We start from the raw sequence: 20,831 nt of genomic DNA on the forward strand, positions 1-20,831 counted from the left end.
CATAATCGAAGAGTAAATATAATTTCTTCTTAACAATAATGTAAATAATATCATCACTATTCAGTGTCATACTTTCAAGACAGTTAAAGAAAGTAAATGGTAGAGACTCTGGGAATAGGCCAGAAAGTCAATGCAGCATCCTACTAACAAATAGAGAACATACTCTGACCCAATTCCTCAGTCAGGTATCCCAAGGCTAGTCTGAACCACTTGACAATTGTTGTTTCATAACTAACAGCAGTTACAAACAAAATCCCTGAATGGAACCATTGTGTGATATCCAAAAGGATAGTAGACAGAAAAAAAAATCATCACCAACTCAGGTCATTCTGCTTCACCCCGGTATAAAATATTATGAAGGGTCTGATTTAAAGCAGACAGAACAATCACTAATGAATACTTTTTAAATTTTATTACTAAACAATCAAACAAGAGGTTCCCAAGAGTCTGAATCAATCACCTGGTTAAATTTTTTGCCTTTCAAGGGCAATAACTCTAACAAGGAGTTGTCCAACAATTTTGACTCTAGAAGATTTTGGTAGGACTTATCATAAGGATCATTTCATCAATTGAAAGTTTCATTCTATCTATTACAGTTTTCAAGATATTGACTGAAATCTGCTAAAAAACATAATTTTTTGCCTTTCAAGGGCAAAATAACACTTACATGGAATCGTCTCACAACTTTGATTCCTTGGACACTTTTGTAGGCCTTATAATAAGGATCATTTCAGCAAAATAAAAGATATTGGCTAAATCTAACAGTTTTGGAGATATATGCAAAAAACTGCTGTCTGACCCCTATGTTCTATTTTTTAGTAATGGCAGCCATGTTTTTTAACCAATCAAAAATCCAAATATTCATTTTGTTAAGGATACCCTAAAAAACAAAAATAAAAACTTTCATTGAATTCAGTACAGTAGTTTCTGAGGAGAAGATTTTTGAAAGTAATTACATCAAAAACAGAAAAAAACATCCAAAAAGGGCAATAACTCCAACATGGGTAGAGTAGATCTCATTATGCTGAATACTTTAACCCATGTCAGAATTTGGTTAAACTTAACGGTTTTGAAGATATATGCACAAATCTGCTGTCTGACCCCTATGTTCTAGTTTTATTTATTTAACAGACCAAATATCCAAACGATCATTTTGTACAGGATACTCTACTGAATTATCTAAGTTTCATTCAAATCCATTCAGTAGTTTCAGAGGAGAAGAAGATGTTCGAAGAAATTGTTAACGGCAATGACAACGATGACAACAGACGCCAAGTGATGGCAATAGCTCACATGGCCTACGACCAGGTGAGCTAATAACAATAATTTGACATTTTTTGCTTTTGAGCATTGACTAATTTACATTTGATAATCCTAAGGGTGTAGCTTTTTATTTTTATTGGAGTGTCTAGGATCAAATTTGAAATAAGAATAAGGAACAAGAATTATGAATGAAAAATCTGGGACAAAACATTAACCTTTGCCCTTAATAATCAACTAGTTGCTCACAAACCAAATGCTAACAAGAAAAAATGTGTCAAAGACAGAAAAGGGCGGGTTGGTGTGAGGTTGAAATAAGTCGGTTCACAGGAAGTTGAAGTGTGAAAGACCTGAAATCACATCCCACACTGAAGTTGTGTACCAAATATCTAGTGGGTGTGATTTATAGTTATGAAACATGGTACTGAATTATTTTCAACACCTCTCCACCCGCCACCCACCCAACCAACATTCACCATTCTATACGACAATTTACACAAGTGCAAACCGGTGTCATATGATATTTAGACCCCCACAATATATATCATATGATATCTTAACCCAGGGGTCAATATATGGTATGAAATATTGATCCCAGGGGTTATTTTAACATAAACCCTGTAGAACTGATTAAAATATCATAACAGGGGTTAATATTTTGCACCATGGGGTTAAAATATCATAACAGGGGGGTTAATTTATTGCAGCAGGGAGGTTAAAATATCACAGCAGAGGGTCAAATTATCATAAAGGGGGGTCAATGTTTCATTATGACAAATTAACGCCTAGGTCAATATTTCATGGGGGTCAAAATATTGTAAGACACTGGCTAAAAGTGTTTGACCTGATAAAGATGGGTAGAGAAGTAACATATATCTCACATAATAAAAAATGAGTTAGGCACATAGTGATATTCTTAGCACCAGGAAATGGTATTTATATTCTTCTTCATTGGACAATTCATGTATCTGACATTGTGAAAGAAAAATTGAGATAGGCATTGAATGACATTCTTTACAATAAATCACAATTCTATCATTTAAAGCATTGGTCACTTAAGATGAAACTGTAAGTTTTTAATTAAGGGAGAATCTGTCTTTACTGTTGGTTCAGTTATCTGTCAGTTATCTGTCATATTGAAGTAATCCAACCTGAAATTAATCAATACAAACATTTTAGTGCCTTATACCATAAATACAGAAAATATTTAATTTTTCACCATTTTCACAATGGACACAAAAGTCAGAAAAACAGTATCTGTGAAATTTATTTTTAACACTATATAATCCTATTGGTTTTTTAAACCATGAAAACTGATACCAGCAAATATGTTCACTTGACAGAATTCGCAAAAATTAGCAACCAAGAAAATTAATACACTTACAGTGCTCAACATCAAAAGTTTATGATGCTATCTGTATTAACATAGATGACAATAAGACAAACTTAGTGGACACTGGGGCAGATACAGATATTAGTAAAAGGAGGCATTCATTTGCTCATTTTTGCCAGAATACCGAACCACTTTTATGATCTTTAGACAACAAATTATTTATTTAAGCCTTTCAACAAATATACAGGAATACACACTTATGTAGATCACACTGTAAAAAAAAGTATAAGGAAATTTCATGCCAATTTATTTATATAGATATCAAAATTTGCATGAAAATCTTCATAACATAACCAAACAAGGTCAACATGAAATTTCTTAAATAAATCCACTGAAGTACACATACCAAGAATGAGTTCATACATCTATGTGACTTTGGTAACTGTTTTGTACTGTTAGCAAGGGAGGTAATAATGTTGTAACACAATGAATAAGGCAGACTGAATGCATGTACATTATTATCTCTCGTCCACTCATCAAACACATTCTCACGCACCTTTGAGCACCTACAATGAAAAAAGAGGACCCTTAAATTACAGAAAATCAATACATGTTATTTCATTTTAGAATATAGAATTAACAGTTTTGCATAAAAAGTCAAATGACACAAACATTATTTAGGTTTACTGCAATATCATATCAACATTCAGGTACAGAGGTGTGTGAACTACTGCTGAGCAAAAATAAAATTCCAATTTTATAGTGCGATAGAAATGAGCTTGGCTGGAACATGGGAGATTAAATCTCCAGTTTAGTTATACCAAATAGCTTATATTTTTTTTTATTAGTTCCTGTTTCTCTACCAAATATATATGATATAGAAGATAAAACATCTGGTAGCTTTTTAATATTCAAGAACCAAATACTAACTTGCCATCATGTGGATGATTTTGCCTAAAAATGTACTTTTGGTATCTAATTTTGGGAATTTTACAATTAAACATTTTAAGGTAAAAGCTTAAACCTGAACCTAAAAGATGTTTTCTTTTACTGTCATGAAATTTTGCAGGAACATGATATCTCACCTCACTTATCACACCAGTTACATCAGAGAGTACAATAATATTAACAGATTAACCAGAAAAAAAACCTATACACAGAACGAAAATTTTATTGAACATTACAATCCCCAGCCCCCTATTAAAGGTATATTTAAAAGGGAGATAATATCAAAATATAAAAATTATCTCCCTTTAGCCACAATTAGAGGGCATCATTAAAAAAATCTTTGGAACACTTTTTTCTTTCTCTTTTAAAATTGAGAAATATGGTTTTTTTTATGCATTCACTTTTCTTAGAAATACCTAGTATTTTGCATAACCCAAAATTATAGGTAAATCTATTACTTCACTATAAAGATGGAATTTTTTTCATTGGGCAAGTTATGTTCCACTCATGATGTATGTGATATTCATGGTCATGAAAAATCTGCGAAACCCCTTAAGCAAAAAAAATTTCTACATAACTCCTTGTAAATTTATAAAATAGAAACTATTGGATTTTCAATGTAAATTATCTTCTAAGAGCAGACTGATTGGAATGAATAATTATACACTTATCCTATAGACCTATAAAGCAACTTGTTAACAAACATAAAAAAAAGTGTAGCCTTTTTTGGGGTGTTTCACATATTACAGAATTTGCATGATTCTTACAAAGGCTGATACTTAAATACTGAAAGAAAGACTTACCTATCTTTAGCACTGTAATGACACTTGTACAGAACCTTCATTGCTGGTTTTGGCTGTAATGTAATCCCCTGTTGCTGAGATGTTATCTCCCCTAGAAGAATCAACATGTTGGGATCAATCAGCCATATCTGAAACAGAAAAGAATTCAAAGAACATACAGTCAAACCTGTGTTAACGACCACCTGTATTCAGCGACCACCTGTTTTATGCAACCTAATTTAGGTCCCCCCAATTCATTTTTCTATTATTTTTAACTGTATTAAGCGACTCCCTGCGTAACGCGACTAGCGACCGTATTATTCATGTCTAAATGGTTAAAAAACCTACTCCCTTGAAAGGTCACATAAGACAGGTTTGACTGTATATGGCCATCAGGAATATCAACAAGGGAATATTTTCAGACATAAATGACCTCTATCTACTCGTTTTTTCCAGAGTATTTCTTGTCATTAATCAAAATTACTCTGTCTTTCATGTTTTATATAAAAAAACTTGTCGGCTGAAGGAATAATCTGTTTTGTTTTTCTGAAGGATTGTATGATTTAAGTAAAATATTTGTTTTATGTTCCTTTTTGACAATTTTCTATCTTCTATCTCTTGGCTCCCATGTTCCCATCATGACTTTTTACAAATTTCAGTTCTCAGTTTTCTCTTGGAAAACTCATCAACATAACTCTCTTTTTCAGTCAGGATTAACTTTCACTGATGAGTCATAGGAGAATTGCATCGATAAATTATCTGGGTCATTGTTACAGATATACACACACTCAGAATGGTAGCAGTCTTAGTAAGAATCATGCAAATTCTGTAATATGTGATACACCTAAAAAAAGGGTACACATTTTTATTATTGTTAATAAGTTGTTTTGTGGGTCTACATAATGAAAAATATTACCATTTATTCTAATCTGTCTGCTCCTATGAGATAATCCACAATGAAAATCCAATAGTTTCTATTGTATTTTAGTGTTATTTACAGAGTTATCTCCCTTAATTTTGATTTCTACCGTACATTCTATATAACTTTTATCTCCCACAAACAAGAGTTACATGAAAAGCCACATGTGAACTTCTGTTTATAATAAAATTTTAAACAAAATATCAAAAATAAAAAAAATGAAGGCTTTCCAACCATGAATCACATTTTGCATAATTCTTACCTGTAGTGCTATATAAACCCTTAACTTCCTACACACGAGGGGAGAAAATTGTATGATAATTTATCTCTTACCAAACACTGAATCTCCTTATCTCCCTTAACACCAGTAAGTATCAGTCTGAAACTAGTGTATCTGTGGCTTTGTTCACTGATTATTTTGGCAAAAAATGCTTCACTATTCTTTGTTTGACTGAAATAACATTTGAAAAGAGATAATATGAAAGTACTTTTATTTGTGGATATCAACTTCCATGGATTGCAGACAAATGGTTGGTTCAAGGATTCTTAAATTTGTGGTTTGACATTTCCCACAGTACAAATCAATGGATAATATGTATTTTGTTGGGAACTTAATTTCATGGTTTGAGTCAACCAAGAAATCCACAAAAATTAGTACCCCATGAATATAAGTACCTCCATAGTGCTGTATTATTTTATGAGCAGTTAGTTTTCATTAATACCTTTGTCAAAGGTATAAAATAGTATACTAGTCACATAAAATAAATCACATCACAAGTATGTAATAAAATCATATAACATAACAATTGTGAGTCACTTCTGCAGAGAAATTTACACATGAACTACTAAAAAGAGCATACAGGTATAACCTGTGCAAGTCATAAGAATGAGATGCACAATTTAAAATTTTAAAAGTTGTTGAATAGTTTCTTATCAAGAACAGTTGTATTCATAATTGCAAAGATGCAAATCAACTCCAGATTGTTTTTGTTCGGACTATTACAGGGGTGAAATCATGTGATATCCTGGACATTAAGATCTTTGTGATACTATGGTCAAAGGTTTAATCTGAATATTTTATTTCATTCACTATTGATTATATATTCTCTACTTCTCTAATTTTCAATAGATTTTAACACTTCTTGATAGTAGAGGAAAAACAGTTCACACCTTTATAAAGAAATTTGAGTTCTCAGGTGTTGACTGGCCGAAATAGAAAGGGGTGATTGGTTGTTGTGTGATTTTATTGCATTGCCTTTACCATCTCATTAGTCAAAAGCAACGTTGTGACTTTTCCTATATTGTTCTACCGTATCAACTGTTGACGTCATAGACAAATTATAACTGGAACTAATGCCATGACACAGATGCCAAAAGTCATCTAAGATTTCTTTTTAAAAAATTAAGAGAAACAGACTCTACAACTTTAGCTCGTTGATTATGGAAATTTTTCAAATTTAAAAAAATGAAAGTTCTTAGTTTCAGTATCTCAGCAAACTCCCATATTAAAACTACAAAAATTTATTTCTCTTGATATGAGTAATTTCCATAATCAACTTGCTTTTGTTTTAGATTCTATATAACTTGTATGGTAATTATTAAAAAAAATAGTGATAAACCAAAATACCACTACGAGTTCCCCAGAACATCAAGTTTCAAATAGTGTTGGGAGCTTGATAAAGTGTTCATGGCAAGGTAATGATATTTTTTCGCGATAAGGAATTGATAACCTATTTTATAAAAAGTTTTTGCCTTATTTTATTGCTACTTTCAACATAGTTAAACTTAGTAACTGATGGATTGATAACTTAAATCATCATGGTTGGTATCCCTCCATTTTATGAGAAAGTTTGTTTTTTCATGTGTAAAATTGACAAAAAATGGTAAATAATGTCCTAGCACCCCATTTTCCTGAGGAACCCTGACTGGCACCCTTTTCGAAGTGCCTGGTTTGGTTGGAGAAAGTCTTAGTGAAATTTATTTCACATATGAATTATAAAAATTCATTACAAAGAAAACATTTCATAATTTATTGTAATAGTTTTAAAGCTTGCAACATACTCTTCCATGCTGAGCTGGATCTTTATTGTGGCATCTGCTAGCTCACAGAAGCAACAGCATGCAAGTAGGCATGTCAAATCACTAGGACACATTATTCTGTCTCAGAGCCAAAGCCAACCAGTCTTCACTTTCTCTCCTATATGCTGCATGCTTGGCAGTAATGGACTCTAACCATATAATTGCTTTATTAAAAACTTACAAAATATCAAGCTTTGATGTTTTAACTTACCTAGAATCTAAAGTATCTTGTATCAAATCTTCCCTGATAAAAATCACCGACTGGCTGAATATTTTATAAACATCACTTGGTTCAATATGGTTTTCTTCAAATAGAAGAAAGGAATCATACAGAAATAGAATTATAAAATAAAAATACTAAAAAGTAATCTCTAAAAAAGGTAAAGGATTTGAATGTTTAATGTGCCCCCTCTAGCACCTCTGATTTTGTTTATATATATGTGGTACAATACATATACATGTACTAGTATCATCGATCAAAAAGAACAATGTGTATAAAATCTTAAACATATCTTAGTTTGTACTTAATTTAACTTCCAAAATAAATAGGAATTGTCTTTCAAAAAATTGTTCATAGAAATCAATGTAACTAAATTCAAGAAAAGAAAAAGTTGCTTAACCATGAGAATCAAATTTCTTCCACAATACGCAGTACTCTGTAATTATACTTGGAATGGTTTACAGAAATGTTAACATTTCCACTACAGAAATTAACTACCACAATTAAAGATATATAACATTTCCTGGAAATTTCTTCCACAATACACAGTACTCTGTATTTATACCTGGAATAGTTTACAGAAATATTAACATTTCCACTACAGAAATTAACTACCACAATTATAGATATATAACATTTCCGGGACTAAATACCACTCGCTATGGGTAAAAGGAATTAAAAACCTTAAAGAATCTTATTACAATTCAGTATAATTTTTTTTCAGTAACTCAGTTTAACCAGTGATTTTTCACCCCTATTTTCGGTCCAAACTTCCCTTGATTTCAAAGAGGAATCAAAGGAACCAAGATTTTTGTGGAAATCTAAAGAATGTAATCCAGGGACAAAGACCCGAAATGGAAAACAGACAAATACAACAAAAACATAAAAAAACAAAATAATAAGTACAAAGATAAAATGGAGACTGGCAAAGATCCATAAAATCCTATATCTAATTTTGATGTACATCAATACGATCTATGACTGTGTAAAAAATCCGAAAAATCTGGGAGTATGCCACTTTTTATCATCCCACCAAATGGACTTTATTCCAATGAAATCTGCAGTGGTCCTCATCAAGAATTTGGATCAGAAGTTATTTTTAAAATACATTATAAAAAAAAATCCTTGCCCTCATGTTTATAGATCATTTCCCGAGTCACACAATTAGATTACATTGCACTGCCCCTGGGCTCATTCTCCAAAACAGCAGGAAAATAACTCAACTTATTATTCCAAAGATCTTGCTTGTTCTGTTCACCAATGACTGGGGAAAAAGAGTCATATCATTCTGGTATTTTGCTTTTTTTTCCAATTCTCATTGGTTAATCAAAGTTCAAATGTTTATCAAGGGTTATTTGGCAGGTGTTAAATCCCGCCATTGTGAGGCAAAAAAGTTTACACGCTAAAAATTTTGCTGATTCTAACTTTGGAGGAAGCCTAGTGATGCAATAGGTACTTTAGGAAGACTAGTGATGCAATAGGTATTTTAGGAAGCCTAGTGATGCAACAGGTACTTTAGGAAGCCTAGTGATGCAACAGGTATTCTAGGAAGCCTAGTGATGCAACAGGTACTTTAGGAAGCCTAGTGATGCAATAGGTACTTTAGGAGCCCTAGAGATGCAATAGGTACTTTAGGAAGTCTAGTGATGCAACAGGTACTTTAGGAAGCCTAGTGATGCAGTAGGTACTTTAGGAAGCCTAGTGATGCAGTAGGTACTTTAGGAAGCCTAGTGATGCAATAGGTACTTTAGGAGCCCTAGAGATGCAATAGGTACTTTAGGAAGTCTAGTGATGCAATAGGTACTTTAGGAAGCCTAGTGATGCAATAGGTACTTTAGGAAGACTAGTGATGCAATAGGTACTTTAGGAAGCCTAGTGATGCAATAGGTACTTAAGGAAGCCTAGTGATGCAATAGGTACTTAAGGAAGCCTAGTGATGCAATAGGTACTTTAGGAAGCCTAGTGATGCAACAGGTACTTAAGGAAGCCTAGTGATGCAACAGGTACTTTAGGAAGCCTAGTGATGCAACAGGTACTTTAGGAAGCCTAGTGATGCAACAGGTACTTTAGGAAGCCTAGTGATGCAATAGGTACTTTAGGAAGCCTAGTGATGCAATAGGTATTTTAGGAAGCCTAGTGATGCAATAGGTACTTTAGGAAGCCTAGTGATGCAACAGGTACTTTAGGAAGCCTAGTGATGCAATAGGTATTTTAGGAAGCCTAGTGATGCAATAGGTATTTTAGGAAGCCTAGTGATGCAATAGGTAATTTGGAAGCCTAGTGATGCAATAGGTATTTTAGGAAGCCTAGAGATGCAATAGGTACTTTAGGAAGCCTAGTGATGCAACAGGTATTTTAGGAAGCCTAGAGATGCAATAGGTACTTTAGGAAGCCTAGTGATGCAACAGGTACTTAAGGAGCCCTAGAGATGCAATAGGTACTTTAGGAAGCCTAGTGATGCAATAGGTACTTAAGGAAGCCTAGTGATGCAACATAAAGTTACTAAATTAATACATACAAAGTAACAAAAGTAAATGAGCAACATGGACTCCACTAAAAACTGGGAGCATGGACCAGGTGCACCAGTAGGGTAAGAGTCCTCTGCTTTTCAAGAACATCTACCATTGGAAACAGGTTATTAAACCTTCCAACACATGAGTATTGTGCATATAAACATGTCTGTGTAGGAGTTTAGGATTCATTTAATACCTTTATGTCTATTTTTGTCCACAACTTTAGCACCTAATTCTGTTTTACATCTTTGACAGGACACAGTACCAGAAGTATGATCTGTAACACTAAGATGCTTTGACTGTACAAGAAAATAACAGCTGCCAACAAAACACTCCCCTGATTTAGGTAGTAGTGAAATGGATTTGAAATCTGTGTTTTCATTTCCATGAGTATGACAAAACCACATATCTGTATGAGCTGACCAGTTATCTGATGGTAAGGGCAAAATTCTTTTGAAAAGGCTGAAAAAAAAACAACAAAAGAATTGTTATGAAAATAGAATTACTGTGATTTAATATGATGCAACTATATCATCAAATATGATAGTAGCCTGTTTATTTACATGTAAATATTGTATGTTCTGTGGAGTTTATTTCTTATGAACTATAATAATAATATAATAATAATAATAATAATATAATAATAATATAATCAAAATAACATTCTATCTATTAAAATATGCACAAAGATTGTTACAGCACATACAATGATGATGTTCAGGGGACTGAAGTGGTCTTGCCTTGAATAAATGACAATCATTCAAATTAACTTTAATTATCTATTGAATGATTGACAAAGATTTAAACTTTCTATCGTTTTATAGGCATGTATGTCTGATAAAAAGTTTAAATCTCTTTGTCGTCTAGTTAAATACCTTAACGTGATTGTCATTAAGTCATGGCAAGACCACCTCTATCCCTTAACATCATGCGCTATAAAAAATAAGCTATATCTCACTTTCATGATAAAAACTGCCAGTATTTTAATACTTTACATTATAATAAAGACCTTAACATACTTACTAAACATAATTACACCTCATAATTCTATTTTTCATATAAATACAATTGTATAAAGGAAACCATCTCAAATATAATTCTCTATCTGGAAATTTACAACAACAAAAACAAGAGGCTCCTAGGAGCCTGAAGTTAATTTTTTTTCCTTTCAAGGTCAATAACTCTTACAAGGAGTTGTCCGACAATTTTGATTCACAAAAACTTTGGTAGGACTTATCATTTCATCAGTTGAAAGTTTCTACCTATTATAATTTTCAAGATATTGGCTGAAAACTGTAACAATACATGATTTTTTTTACTTTTCAAGGTCAATAACTCTAACAAGAAGTTGTCCAACAACTTAGATCCAATGCAAACTTTTCATAGGCCTTATGATAAGGATCATTTGGGCAATTGTAAGAATTTGGCTAAACCTAATGGTTTTGGAGATATATGAGAAAAAACTTCTGACTGACCTCTTTGTTCTATTTTAAATAACAGGGGATAAATTTTCGATGGATCAAAAATCCCCACAACAGACCTGTGCAGATAACCCTAAGGAATATTAATGACAAGTTTGGTTCTAATTGGTCTTGTAGTTTCAGAGGAGATGATTTATGAACAATTGTTAATAATGATGACAATGACGAGGCCAGGTGAGATAATAATCATACCTATGGTTTGTAATGATCTTCTTGCCACACTTTGCACAGAAACATTTATCTTGATAAAGCTTTATTTGGCCTAACAATTCATCCTGACTTGAAGACTTCTTTTCTTGTGGCTGTGGCTTGATTATCTTCCAACTCCCTGCTTCTATCTGCATAGTAAAAGTGACTTCTCCAAAGGGAGTTAATTTCAGACCACGACAAGACAGGGGACACAACTCTACATTTGACAATGTAAATGTTGCTTCTATGTCATCATCAAACACTTTTACTACAGATCCTTCAACTTCTACTTCTAACTCTTGGCTATTTTCCTTCTTAAGTCTGGAAAATAAAAATATCTTTAAATGGAATAAAATTTAAATGATGAGTTGAACTACTCTTTTATCATGATTTTATCATTATAATTTGATCTGTTTGATTATCTCTCATCTGGGCAAGATAGGTTATTTTGCATAAACTAACTTTGTGATGTCAATAACGTCCATCAGTCCAGTCCCCAATTCAAATAATTTCAAACTAAAAAGGCTTTGGTGAAGGGACAAACCTTAATTTAGGCGTCAATTGATTTGAAATTGAATTATAAGGATCGTTTATAATTTTTTACGAAGTTTAAAAACAACCAACTTTGGGGCAGTTTACGTTTTCTCATAAATCACTTTAGCAGTTCATGAAGCATAAACTCCCCAAGAGTTGGTTATTTGCATAACTTGGCCAAAACTTAAAATCAATCCTTAATATGACTCTGGGTGATGAAAAACTTTTGCCTGGATTTGATGGAAAAAAAACACTATTTGCATACCACAGTAGCTCTGACCATCTTGTTACACATGATGTGTGTACATTTGAACAAAACAGAGGTCATAATGAAAAAAATAGCCCAAACAGAATAAAGAGAAGTGCAATGAATGCATGGTATGCCAATTAGCTGATACACCAAACACTGAGCCTTTCTATGTCCCTATATTGTTTATTTTGGGATGATATTTGCTAGACCTACAAAGCCTTTAATAATTGGAGCTTCGAAACCTTTTCAATACTTTTATATGTGATTAATATCTCTTATGTTTTGATTTGTAATTTTTTACGGAAAAGTACAAAAAATCATAAACATGAAATTGAACTTTTCTAAACAATGAAAAGGTGTCTGTGACCAGGATACAAATATGTGGCCTTGGCTGAAAGCGTTTATAAGTTAAAGGGTAAAAATGGAAAAACTTTCCCACTTTTTTTATGAAACAAGTGAAAAAAATCCAAAACATGAAATCAAAATTTTCTAGAAAATGGAAAGGAGCCTATGACCAAGAATACAAAGAATATCTTTTTATAAGTTTTGTGGCCTTGGCTGAAAGCATTTTTCAGTTAGAGTGCAAAAATGGGAAAACAAACTTCCTTTATTAAGTAAAATTGCCGAAGATTGAAAACATAGAGTCAAAATTTGCTGAAAATGAATGGGAGCCTGTGACTATGAATTAAAAAAATATCTTATATCTTTGTGGCATTTGCTGAAAGCATTCCGATTGAGTGCAAAAACAGCGAAAAACCATCCTGTTTCTTATTATGAACAAGTGCTTCATGTCGAAAACTTGAAATTGAGACTTTATAGAAAACAAACCGAGCCTATGACCATGTACACAAAGAATATCCCAAAGTCTCTTGAAGTCTGCCTAAAATATTTTTCAGTTAGAGCAACCACTTTTTTTTATGCAAAAATTGCAAAAAAATAGTAAACATGAAATCAAAATTTTATAGAAAATGAAAGGGAGCCTATGACTATGGATACAAAGAATATCCTTAAGTTCCCTGGCATTTTCTGATTTTCAGTTAGAGTGTACAAGCAGAAAAATCACCCCCTTTCTTTAAATGCAAAAAAGTCCTATAACTCAAAACCTAAATGTTTAAAACTAAATGTAAAATTAAAATGAGCTTTCTTTCATCAATATAAACAATTGACCAAAGTTTTATTTAAATGGCTTTAAGTGTTTTGGAGTTATTGTATGAAGTGTTGACACATGAAGGACGAACGGAGACAGTGCTATACCATAATACATCCTATCAAAAATTAATGGGTGCATAAAAATGAATCTAGAATTGAAGTAGGTACATGTGGAATAATGGCAGATCCAGAGGGGAGTGCAAGGGGTTGGCACGCACCTCCTTTTTATTGGAAATTTCGTCATTTTCATGTGTAAATTGACAACCCCCTTTTTTTGAAGAACCTTGGCTGGCATTCCTCCTTTTCAAAGTGTCTGGATCTGGACCTGTGAAATGCAGGATTTCAACAAGAAATGGTGGAAAGCATTTGAAATACAATACTCTGCAGTTACACAAAAAACTCTTCCCATCCCTGTTAACATTATATATAAAGTGTGTACATGTTAACAAAACAGACATGTAAAAGTAATTGAAATTGCGATAAAAACAAGAGGCTCCCAGGAGCCTGAATCACTCAAATGGTTAAAGTTTTCCATGGGCTGTAAATTTAACTAGAGGCTCCCAGGAGCCTGAATCACTCACTTGGTTCAAGTTTTTTTTCAAGAGCAATAAATTTAACAAGGAGTTGTCAAACAATTTTGACTCATCAAGACTTTAGTAGGACTATCTCAAAGATCATTTTAGCGATTCAAAGTTTCTATCTATCTATTATAGTATTCAAGATATTGGCTGAAAACTGTAAAAAAAAAAAGGCATTTTCATCTTTCAAGGGCAATAACTCTTACAAGGAGTCGCCTGACAACTTTGATCCCTAAAGACTTTTGAAGGCCTTATAATAAGGGTCATTTCAGCTATTGAAATAATTATGCTAAACCTAGCAGTTTTGGAGATGTATGCGAAAAAACACACAGTCTGTCCTCTATGTTCTATTTTTAGTGATGGTAGCAATGTTCTTCAACGGATCAAAAATTCTCACATCAATTCTATGTAGGATACCCTGAGAAACATTCGTACCAAGTTTGATTCCAATTGGTCAAGTGGTGTCAGAGAAGATTTTGGAAAGAAATAACACTCAAAATAGCAAAAAAACATCGAAAAGGGTAATAACTCCAACATGACTAAACAGATTGAAATGAAAATTACAGATAGATCTCATCATGCTGAACACTTTTCCTGTTTAAGAATTCGGCTAAACCTAACGGTTTTGGAGATATATGCAAAAAAATACTGTCTGACCCCTATGTTCTATTTTTAGTAATGGCGGCCATGTTTTTCAACAGATCATGAATCCCCAATTCAGTTCTATGCAAGATACCCCCAAGAAACAATCATACCAAGTTTGATTCCAATTGGTCAAGTGGTGTCAGAGGAGAAGATTTTTGAAAGAAATAACATTAAAAATATCAAAAAATGTCGAAAAAGGGCAATAACTCCAACATGGCTTCACAGATTAAAATGAAATTTGACCACAGATAGATCTCATCATGTTGAACACTTTAACCCAGTCAGAATTTGGCTAAAGCTAATGGTTTTGGAGATATATGCAAAACAACTACTGTCTGACTCCTATGTTCTATTTTTGTAAATGCGGCCATGTTTTTCAACAGATCAAAAATCCCCACACCTGAAGGATACCCAAAGGAACATTCACACTAAGTTTGGTTCTAGTTGGTCAAGTAGTGTCATAGGAGAAGAGTTTTGAAAAATTGTTAATGACGATGGATGACAACGGACGCCAAGTAATGGCAATAGCTCAAATGGCCTTTGAAGAGGTGAGCTAAAAATGATATTTACCAAGGAGTTAAATATGGAAAGACAGGAATCTCGAGCACTTTTACATAATAAGTAAATAAATATGTTGTGTGGGGTAATTTACACAGGAAATTACCCATGATGTATTTGGTTAATGCAGAGCATGCCTTGTTGATTGGGGGCGATTTCCACAACTTCAACATTTCATCACGATAAATGTAAGTATTCTGACTCAAATGGTTTGAAAAAAATTAAAATATCCCGCCTCAAGTTGCCTCTAGATTATTTCAATGTTTTGTTTTGATTAGTATCTCGATTTGAGATCTTAATCTCATATCAAATTTTCAACCTGGTCCCACCTTTGAAGGCTGTCTTCCCTCCTCATTGAAAATTCAAACTCCTTCAAAATCAGAACAACCATCAAAACTAATTTAAAAGATTCAAACTCTTTCCTCAAGGTCCCAAATATTGACTTAAAGCTAATCTTGTTCATATAGTATGATATTTACTGGTGTTTATAGGAATTTTTTTTGAAAACCATGAAGTTAATCTGCATGTAATTATTGAGGTTTCAAACAGACTGAATATGTTCTTCAAAATGGTGACATCCTATGAGTGAAGGCTACAATGCTAATTTGAATTTCAAACTTCTTCCTTGAAGTCCTGAATTTTGACTTGAAGTTGACATTTTTCTATTATTGAGGTATTGATTGATGTATATACGAAATTTTTTCCCAAAACTACCTGTGCTTTATCCCCAAATACTGAGAGTATTAACCAACAGTTACAAGATACTTGAAAATATAAGTGAAGAGTATGATTAAATCTTGCGAGATACAACTAGAAAGCCTGAGATTCCAAACCTGTCTACCATAAAGATCCTTGTATCAGCATACAGCCTTACAGGAAAATGACTACAGTACCAAACTTTCTAGGTCTGGCATGCAAGATTAAAAAAAAAGCATTCTGTGGAATTACTAGTCTGAGATTGCTCTGACATCCAAGAGCTGATTTGTTAGATACGCTGGGGGCTGTGGGATCAACATACATGAAAATGATTACAGTACCAAACTTTCTAGGTCTGGCATACAAGATTTCAAAAAGCATTCTGTGGAATTGCTCTGACGTCTGACGGCTGATTTGCCAAATAAGCTTGTGCTGTGGGACACCAGAGCTTGTCCCATAAAAAAAAAAAAAAAACACACAAAAACACGGTGGTGGTAAAAAAAAAGTTTTCCAGGGCTGAATCCCAAAAGGACAGGTATTAGGTTTAAACTTTAAGGTAATTTTCTAACCATCGATGAGATGACACTATAAACAAATAAATGAAGAACTCCGTAACCTTTTGTCAGTTATTATTGCATTTAGTGTAGAAGTTTGCTTAATTTCTGCATAAAACACAGAAATGCACTCCGGCATGTTCGTCAGTTGGTCAAAACGAAAGAGAAACTCAGAAGGTACCATTTCCTATTGAGCGATCCAAAGGTCGGCTCATAATTTCCGGAAACGCACCCAATTACTTGTGTGAATTATGCATGAATTAATATAATATTAACATAAAAATGATAGTTATGCTGAAATAGAACATGGTTCATGTACATATTTGATTTAACAAAATAAAATTCTAGCCAGTAAAGAATTCCAAACTGGAGAATAAACAAGAGGCTCCCAGGAGCCTGAATCGCCCACCTGGTTGAATTTTGCTTTTCAAAGGCAATAAATTTAACAAAAAGTTGTCCAACAATTTTGACTCAAGAAGACTTTGGAAGGGCTTATCATATGGATCATTTCAACAATTAAAAGTTTCTTTTAATCTATCATTGTTTTCAAGATATTGACAGAAAATTTACAAAAAAAAAGTCATTTTCCCCTTTCAAGGGCAATAACTCTTACAAGGAGTCAGGTATCACTAACCACTTCCGGGTCAAGTGGCCACTCCCTATGTAGTACCAAAAACACACTGAACCTAGAAATACGCATTATTTAAATTTATTTCTGTAAATACATTATTTGTGTGTATTCTGATCAAAAGTAGTTAAAATAAAGCTGAGAATGTGTCCTTTAAAATCATTTTTGTAATTTACTACAAAAGTGAATGAATATTGTTTACATGTGTGGGTGATTTGCCTCTATGCTGTCAGTTAGCAGAAAAGGTACAAATGTTTATTTTCATTTTTTTTTATTCAAGTAAATTTTGTGAAGAATTTCTTAGGTAATCGTACCATTAGAATAATTTTTTGAAAGTCTTCTTTTCCAAGCATCGCAATGGTATGCAACTTTCAGGTGTTATTTGTCTTGGGAATTCACAGTGAAACATTGAAAATTAGATGGTTAACATGCAAAGTAATAGAAACTTTACATGGTTAGTGAAACCTCATCTGACAACTTTTATTCCGGAAGACTTTTGTAATCCAAATAATAAGTATCATTTCAGCTATTGAAAGGATTTGGCTAAACCTAACGGTTTCGGAATTTATATGCGAAAAACTAATGTCTGACCCCTACACTGTATGTTCTATTTTAAGTAACGGCTGCCATGTTTTTCACGGATCAAAAATCCCCACATCAGTTCTATGCAGGATACACCATGGAACATTTGTACCACATTTGGTTCAAATAATCAAATAATGTCAGAGGAGAATATTTTTGAAAGAAATAACATTAAAAATAGCAAAAATTGTTGAAAAAGGGAATATCTCCAACATGACTGAATAGTTTAAACCAAAATTTGACCATAAATATATCTCATCATGCTGAAACCTTTTATCCTATGTCAGAATTTAGCTAAACCTATATTATATATAGGAGATATATGCAAAAATCTGCTGTCTGATCCCTATGTTCTATTTTTAGTAACAGCGGCTATGTTTTTCGACAAATCAAAAATCCCCACATCAATTCTATACCGGATACCCCAAGCAACATTCATACCAAGTTTGGTTTCAATTGGTCGAGTAGTTTCAGATTAGAAGATTTTTGAAAGAAATAACATCAAAAATAACAAAAAATCGTTGAAAAGGGGCAATAACTCAAACATGGCTTCAGGGATTAAAACCAAAATTTGACCAGAGATAGATCTTATCATGCTGAATACTTTTACCCATGTTAGAATTTAATTAAACCTAACGGTTTTGGAGATATATGTGAAAAACTACCGTCTGACCCCTATGTTCTATTTTTAGTAACGGCGGCCATGTTTTTCGACCAATCAAAAATCCTAACTTCAGTTCTATGCAGATACTTCAAGGAACATTTAAACCAAGTTTGGTTCTAATCAGTCAAGCAGTTTCAGAGAAGAGTTTTGTATAATTGTTAACGACGACGATGGACGACGACGACAGACGACGACGACGGACGCCAAGTGATGGCAATAGCTCACATGGCCTTTCGGCCAGGAGAGTTAAAAATTGAGTAGCAACAACTACGATCATATTTTTGATACACGGTTTATACCTCACGAGTCCGATTATGGATTTATATATGGAACTTATCATTTAGTGACGGATCCAGGGTGCCCCCCCCCCACCTTTAGAAAAAAAATGTTCAAAAATTGTGTGTGTTAAATCGTGAAAAACACTCACTTCGTTATCCTCACCGGTGATCCTGTCAAGAATTTTTTTGGGGCCACTGCATTTATACCGTCATAAAGAGGGGGTCGTCCTCATTTCTGATGAAACTGACAGAAAAATATATGTATCACCCTCTAAAGCTGATTAAGAATAAATGATCCCCATCTAGCCACTCTGACATTCTGGAACCCCCCCCCCCCACACACACACACACACATTTTATTGTAAATAATACGTTTCCAGGTCCCTGATTTTCCTCACCGCACGAGTTGTAACACAAAATTCATCACCATCATCATCAAATTTGAAGACTATGAAACATTCCTACTCATTTAATAACTAGATCAATAGGTCTCAGTATCGTATTAATTTTCCCATAGACTTCTATAGTGAAGTGCATATTTTTAGGATTTTTTAAAAAATATGTAAATTGATTCAATAAAACTTTCACTTATGTAGCATTTCTAAGGACATGTGCAAAAATAATTTCCCGCAAAGAAAATAGGGTGAGTCCACGAAGATTGGACAGAAAAGTAGTCTTCAACTATAAATAGCCATTTTCCCTACTTTCACTTTCGTTTTGCACTCACCAAACCAACCTTTCAGTGGAACATTTTTATGATATTATGTTAGATTTTCTTTCAAAAAGGTCTTCATCTTACAGTGTGATGTTTGCTCTATTTTTTAAGTCATTGTTCATATCTTTCGTACACCCGCTCAGGGATATGCAATACGATACTGGTACCAATAGTCATAGTCATGCACTTGACAAAAATGATACAAATTATGTCCCTTAGATATCAACCTTTTCTTCTTTGTCTTTGCTTGCTAACAACACATATATTTGAACATGAAGGTTTTTTTTTTAATTTGACTGTACCAAGATAGTATACCCTAATGCAGTCATGTCACAGATAGTAAAGGCACGGGTGTTGTTTTGATTGTTCAAAGTTGTTGCTTTGTTCTACGGGAAATATGAGTATAGGTATAAAATTATCTCACCCTACATCTTGATGTCCACGATTGTGATACGTGTAGTGGACAAGAGTCCAGGTAACATGATAAAAAGTTAACTTGTATTTGAAATTACATGCACATTTTAAAATCAGAGTGGCAGATCCAGGAAGGGTTCCGGAAGTTTTAGAACACATGGGGTGGGTTAAAGAGGCGTATATAGAATTAAAGGCCGAACAATGCGAGGCAAGACATTTTTAAGGGTAGTATTTGTGTAGAATCAAAATTTTATTTTTAAAAAAGTAGACATGTCTTTTTGTGGGGGTAAGCCTAAAATCCCCCCTAATTATTGGAAAATTTTGTCCAAAGGCAAATGATAGACTGGAATCGCCTTTTCTATTTTTTTTTTGGTCGGACCGTGTACCACTTTTTAAAAATTATGGACCCTCTCCTGATCAGCATCATTTTTCTATATGTGTACAGTGTATATTTTGTTCTTGCTCAATTTGTGTTTTGTTTTTGTTTTTGCATGTTTTTCTTTTGCCTTTTGTTTTTGCTTTTGTTTATATTAATTTTGTTTATTGTTTTGTTTTTTTATTCTTTTGCTGTGACGGAGTCTTCCAATGGAAGTCAGAATTCTAGTAAAAATGAACTTTTATATTGAGGTTTCTATACTTAGTATCATGTTTGACTGGCTCTAGTAAATTATTCGACATTTAAAGGAATGTAAAATGCATATATTTAATGTATAAGCAAGTTAACTACCATAAGCACATAATGAATAATAATGTATTTATGACACTTTGTCATATCAACTAAAAAGTATTCGCAGTTTAGTACCGAGGAATTTCAAGACCCCATTCAGTGGCGAATCTAGTGGGTTTTTTTTAATTGGATCCC

At 33.3% G+C, this 20,831-nt stretch overlaps 1 protein-coding gene across 1 annotated transcript; it reads right to left on the reverse strand.

Moving 5' to 3' along the window:
• Positions 1–390: 390 nt before the first annotated feature.
• Positions 391–16,896, reverse strand: LOC148603420 (E3 ubiquitin-protein ligase E3D-like). The gene is made up of 8 exons (XM_088551895.1): positions 16,751–16,896; positions 11,728–12,045; positions 10,251–10,516; positions 7,533–7,626; positions 5,576–5,693; positions 4,345–4,472; positions 3,000–3,159; positions 391–2,411 (listed from the first exon to the last, which is right to left on the reverse strand). The coding sequence occupies exons 1-8, from the start codon at positions 16,870–16,872 to the stop codon at positions 2,385–2,387; spliced, it is 1,233 nt and encodes a 410-aa protein (XP_088408021.1). The 5' UTR covers positions 16,873–16,896; the 3' UTR covers positions 391–2,384.
• Between the last annotated feature and the right edge of the window lie 3,935 nt (positions 16,897–20,831).

The sequence above is a fragment of the Perna viridis genome, chromosome 11, assembly GCF_037379345.1.
Source record: "Perna viridis isolate PV_CMFRI_1.1 ecotype Kerala chromosome 11, ASM3737934v1, whole genome shotgun sequence".
In the NCBI taxonomy this organism is placed as follows: Eukaryota; Metazoa; Mollusca; class Bivalvia; order Mytilida; family Mytilidae; genus Perna; species Perna viridis.

Bases quoted from the DNA above. Each gene is read 5' to 3' on its own strand.
- LOC148603420 (XM_088551895.1), bottom strand. From the start codon at position 16,872: ATGGTACCTTCTGAGTTTCTCTTTCGTTTTGACCAACTGACGAACATG. The intron at 5,694-7,532 runs GTAAGTTAAAAC...ATGTTATTTCAG, and splicing joins CAAGATACTTTAGATTCTAG to TCAAACAAAGAATAGTGAAG. The intron at 3,160-4,344 runs GTAAGTCTTTCT...TTTTCATTGTAG, and splicing joins CATTACAGTGCTAAAGATAG to GTGCTCAAAGGTGCGTGAGA.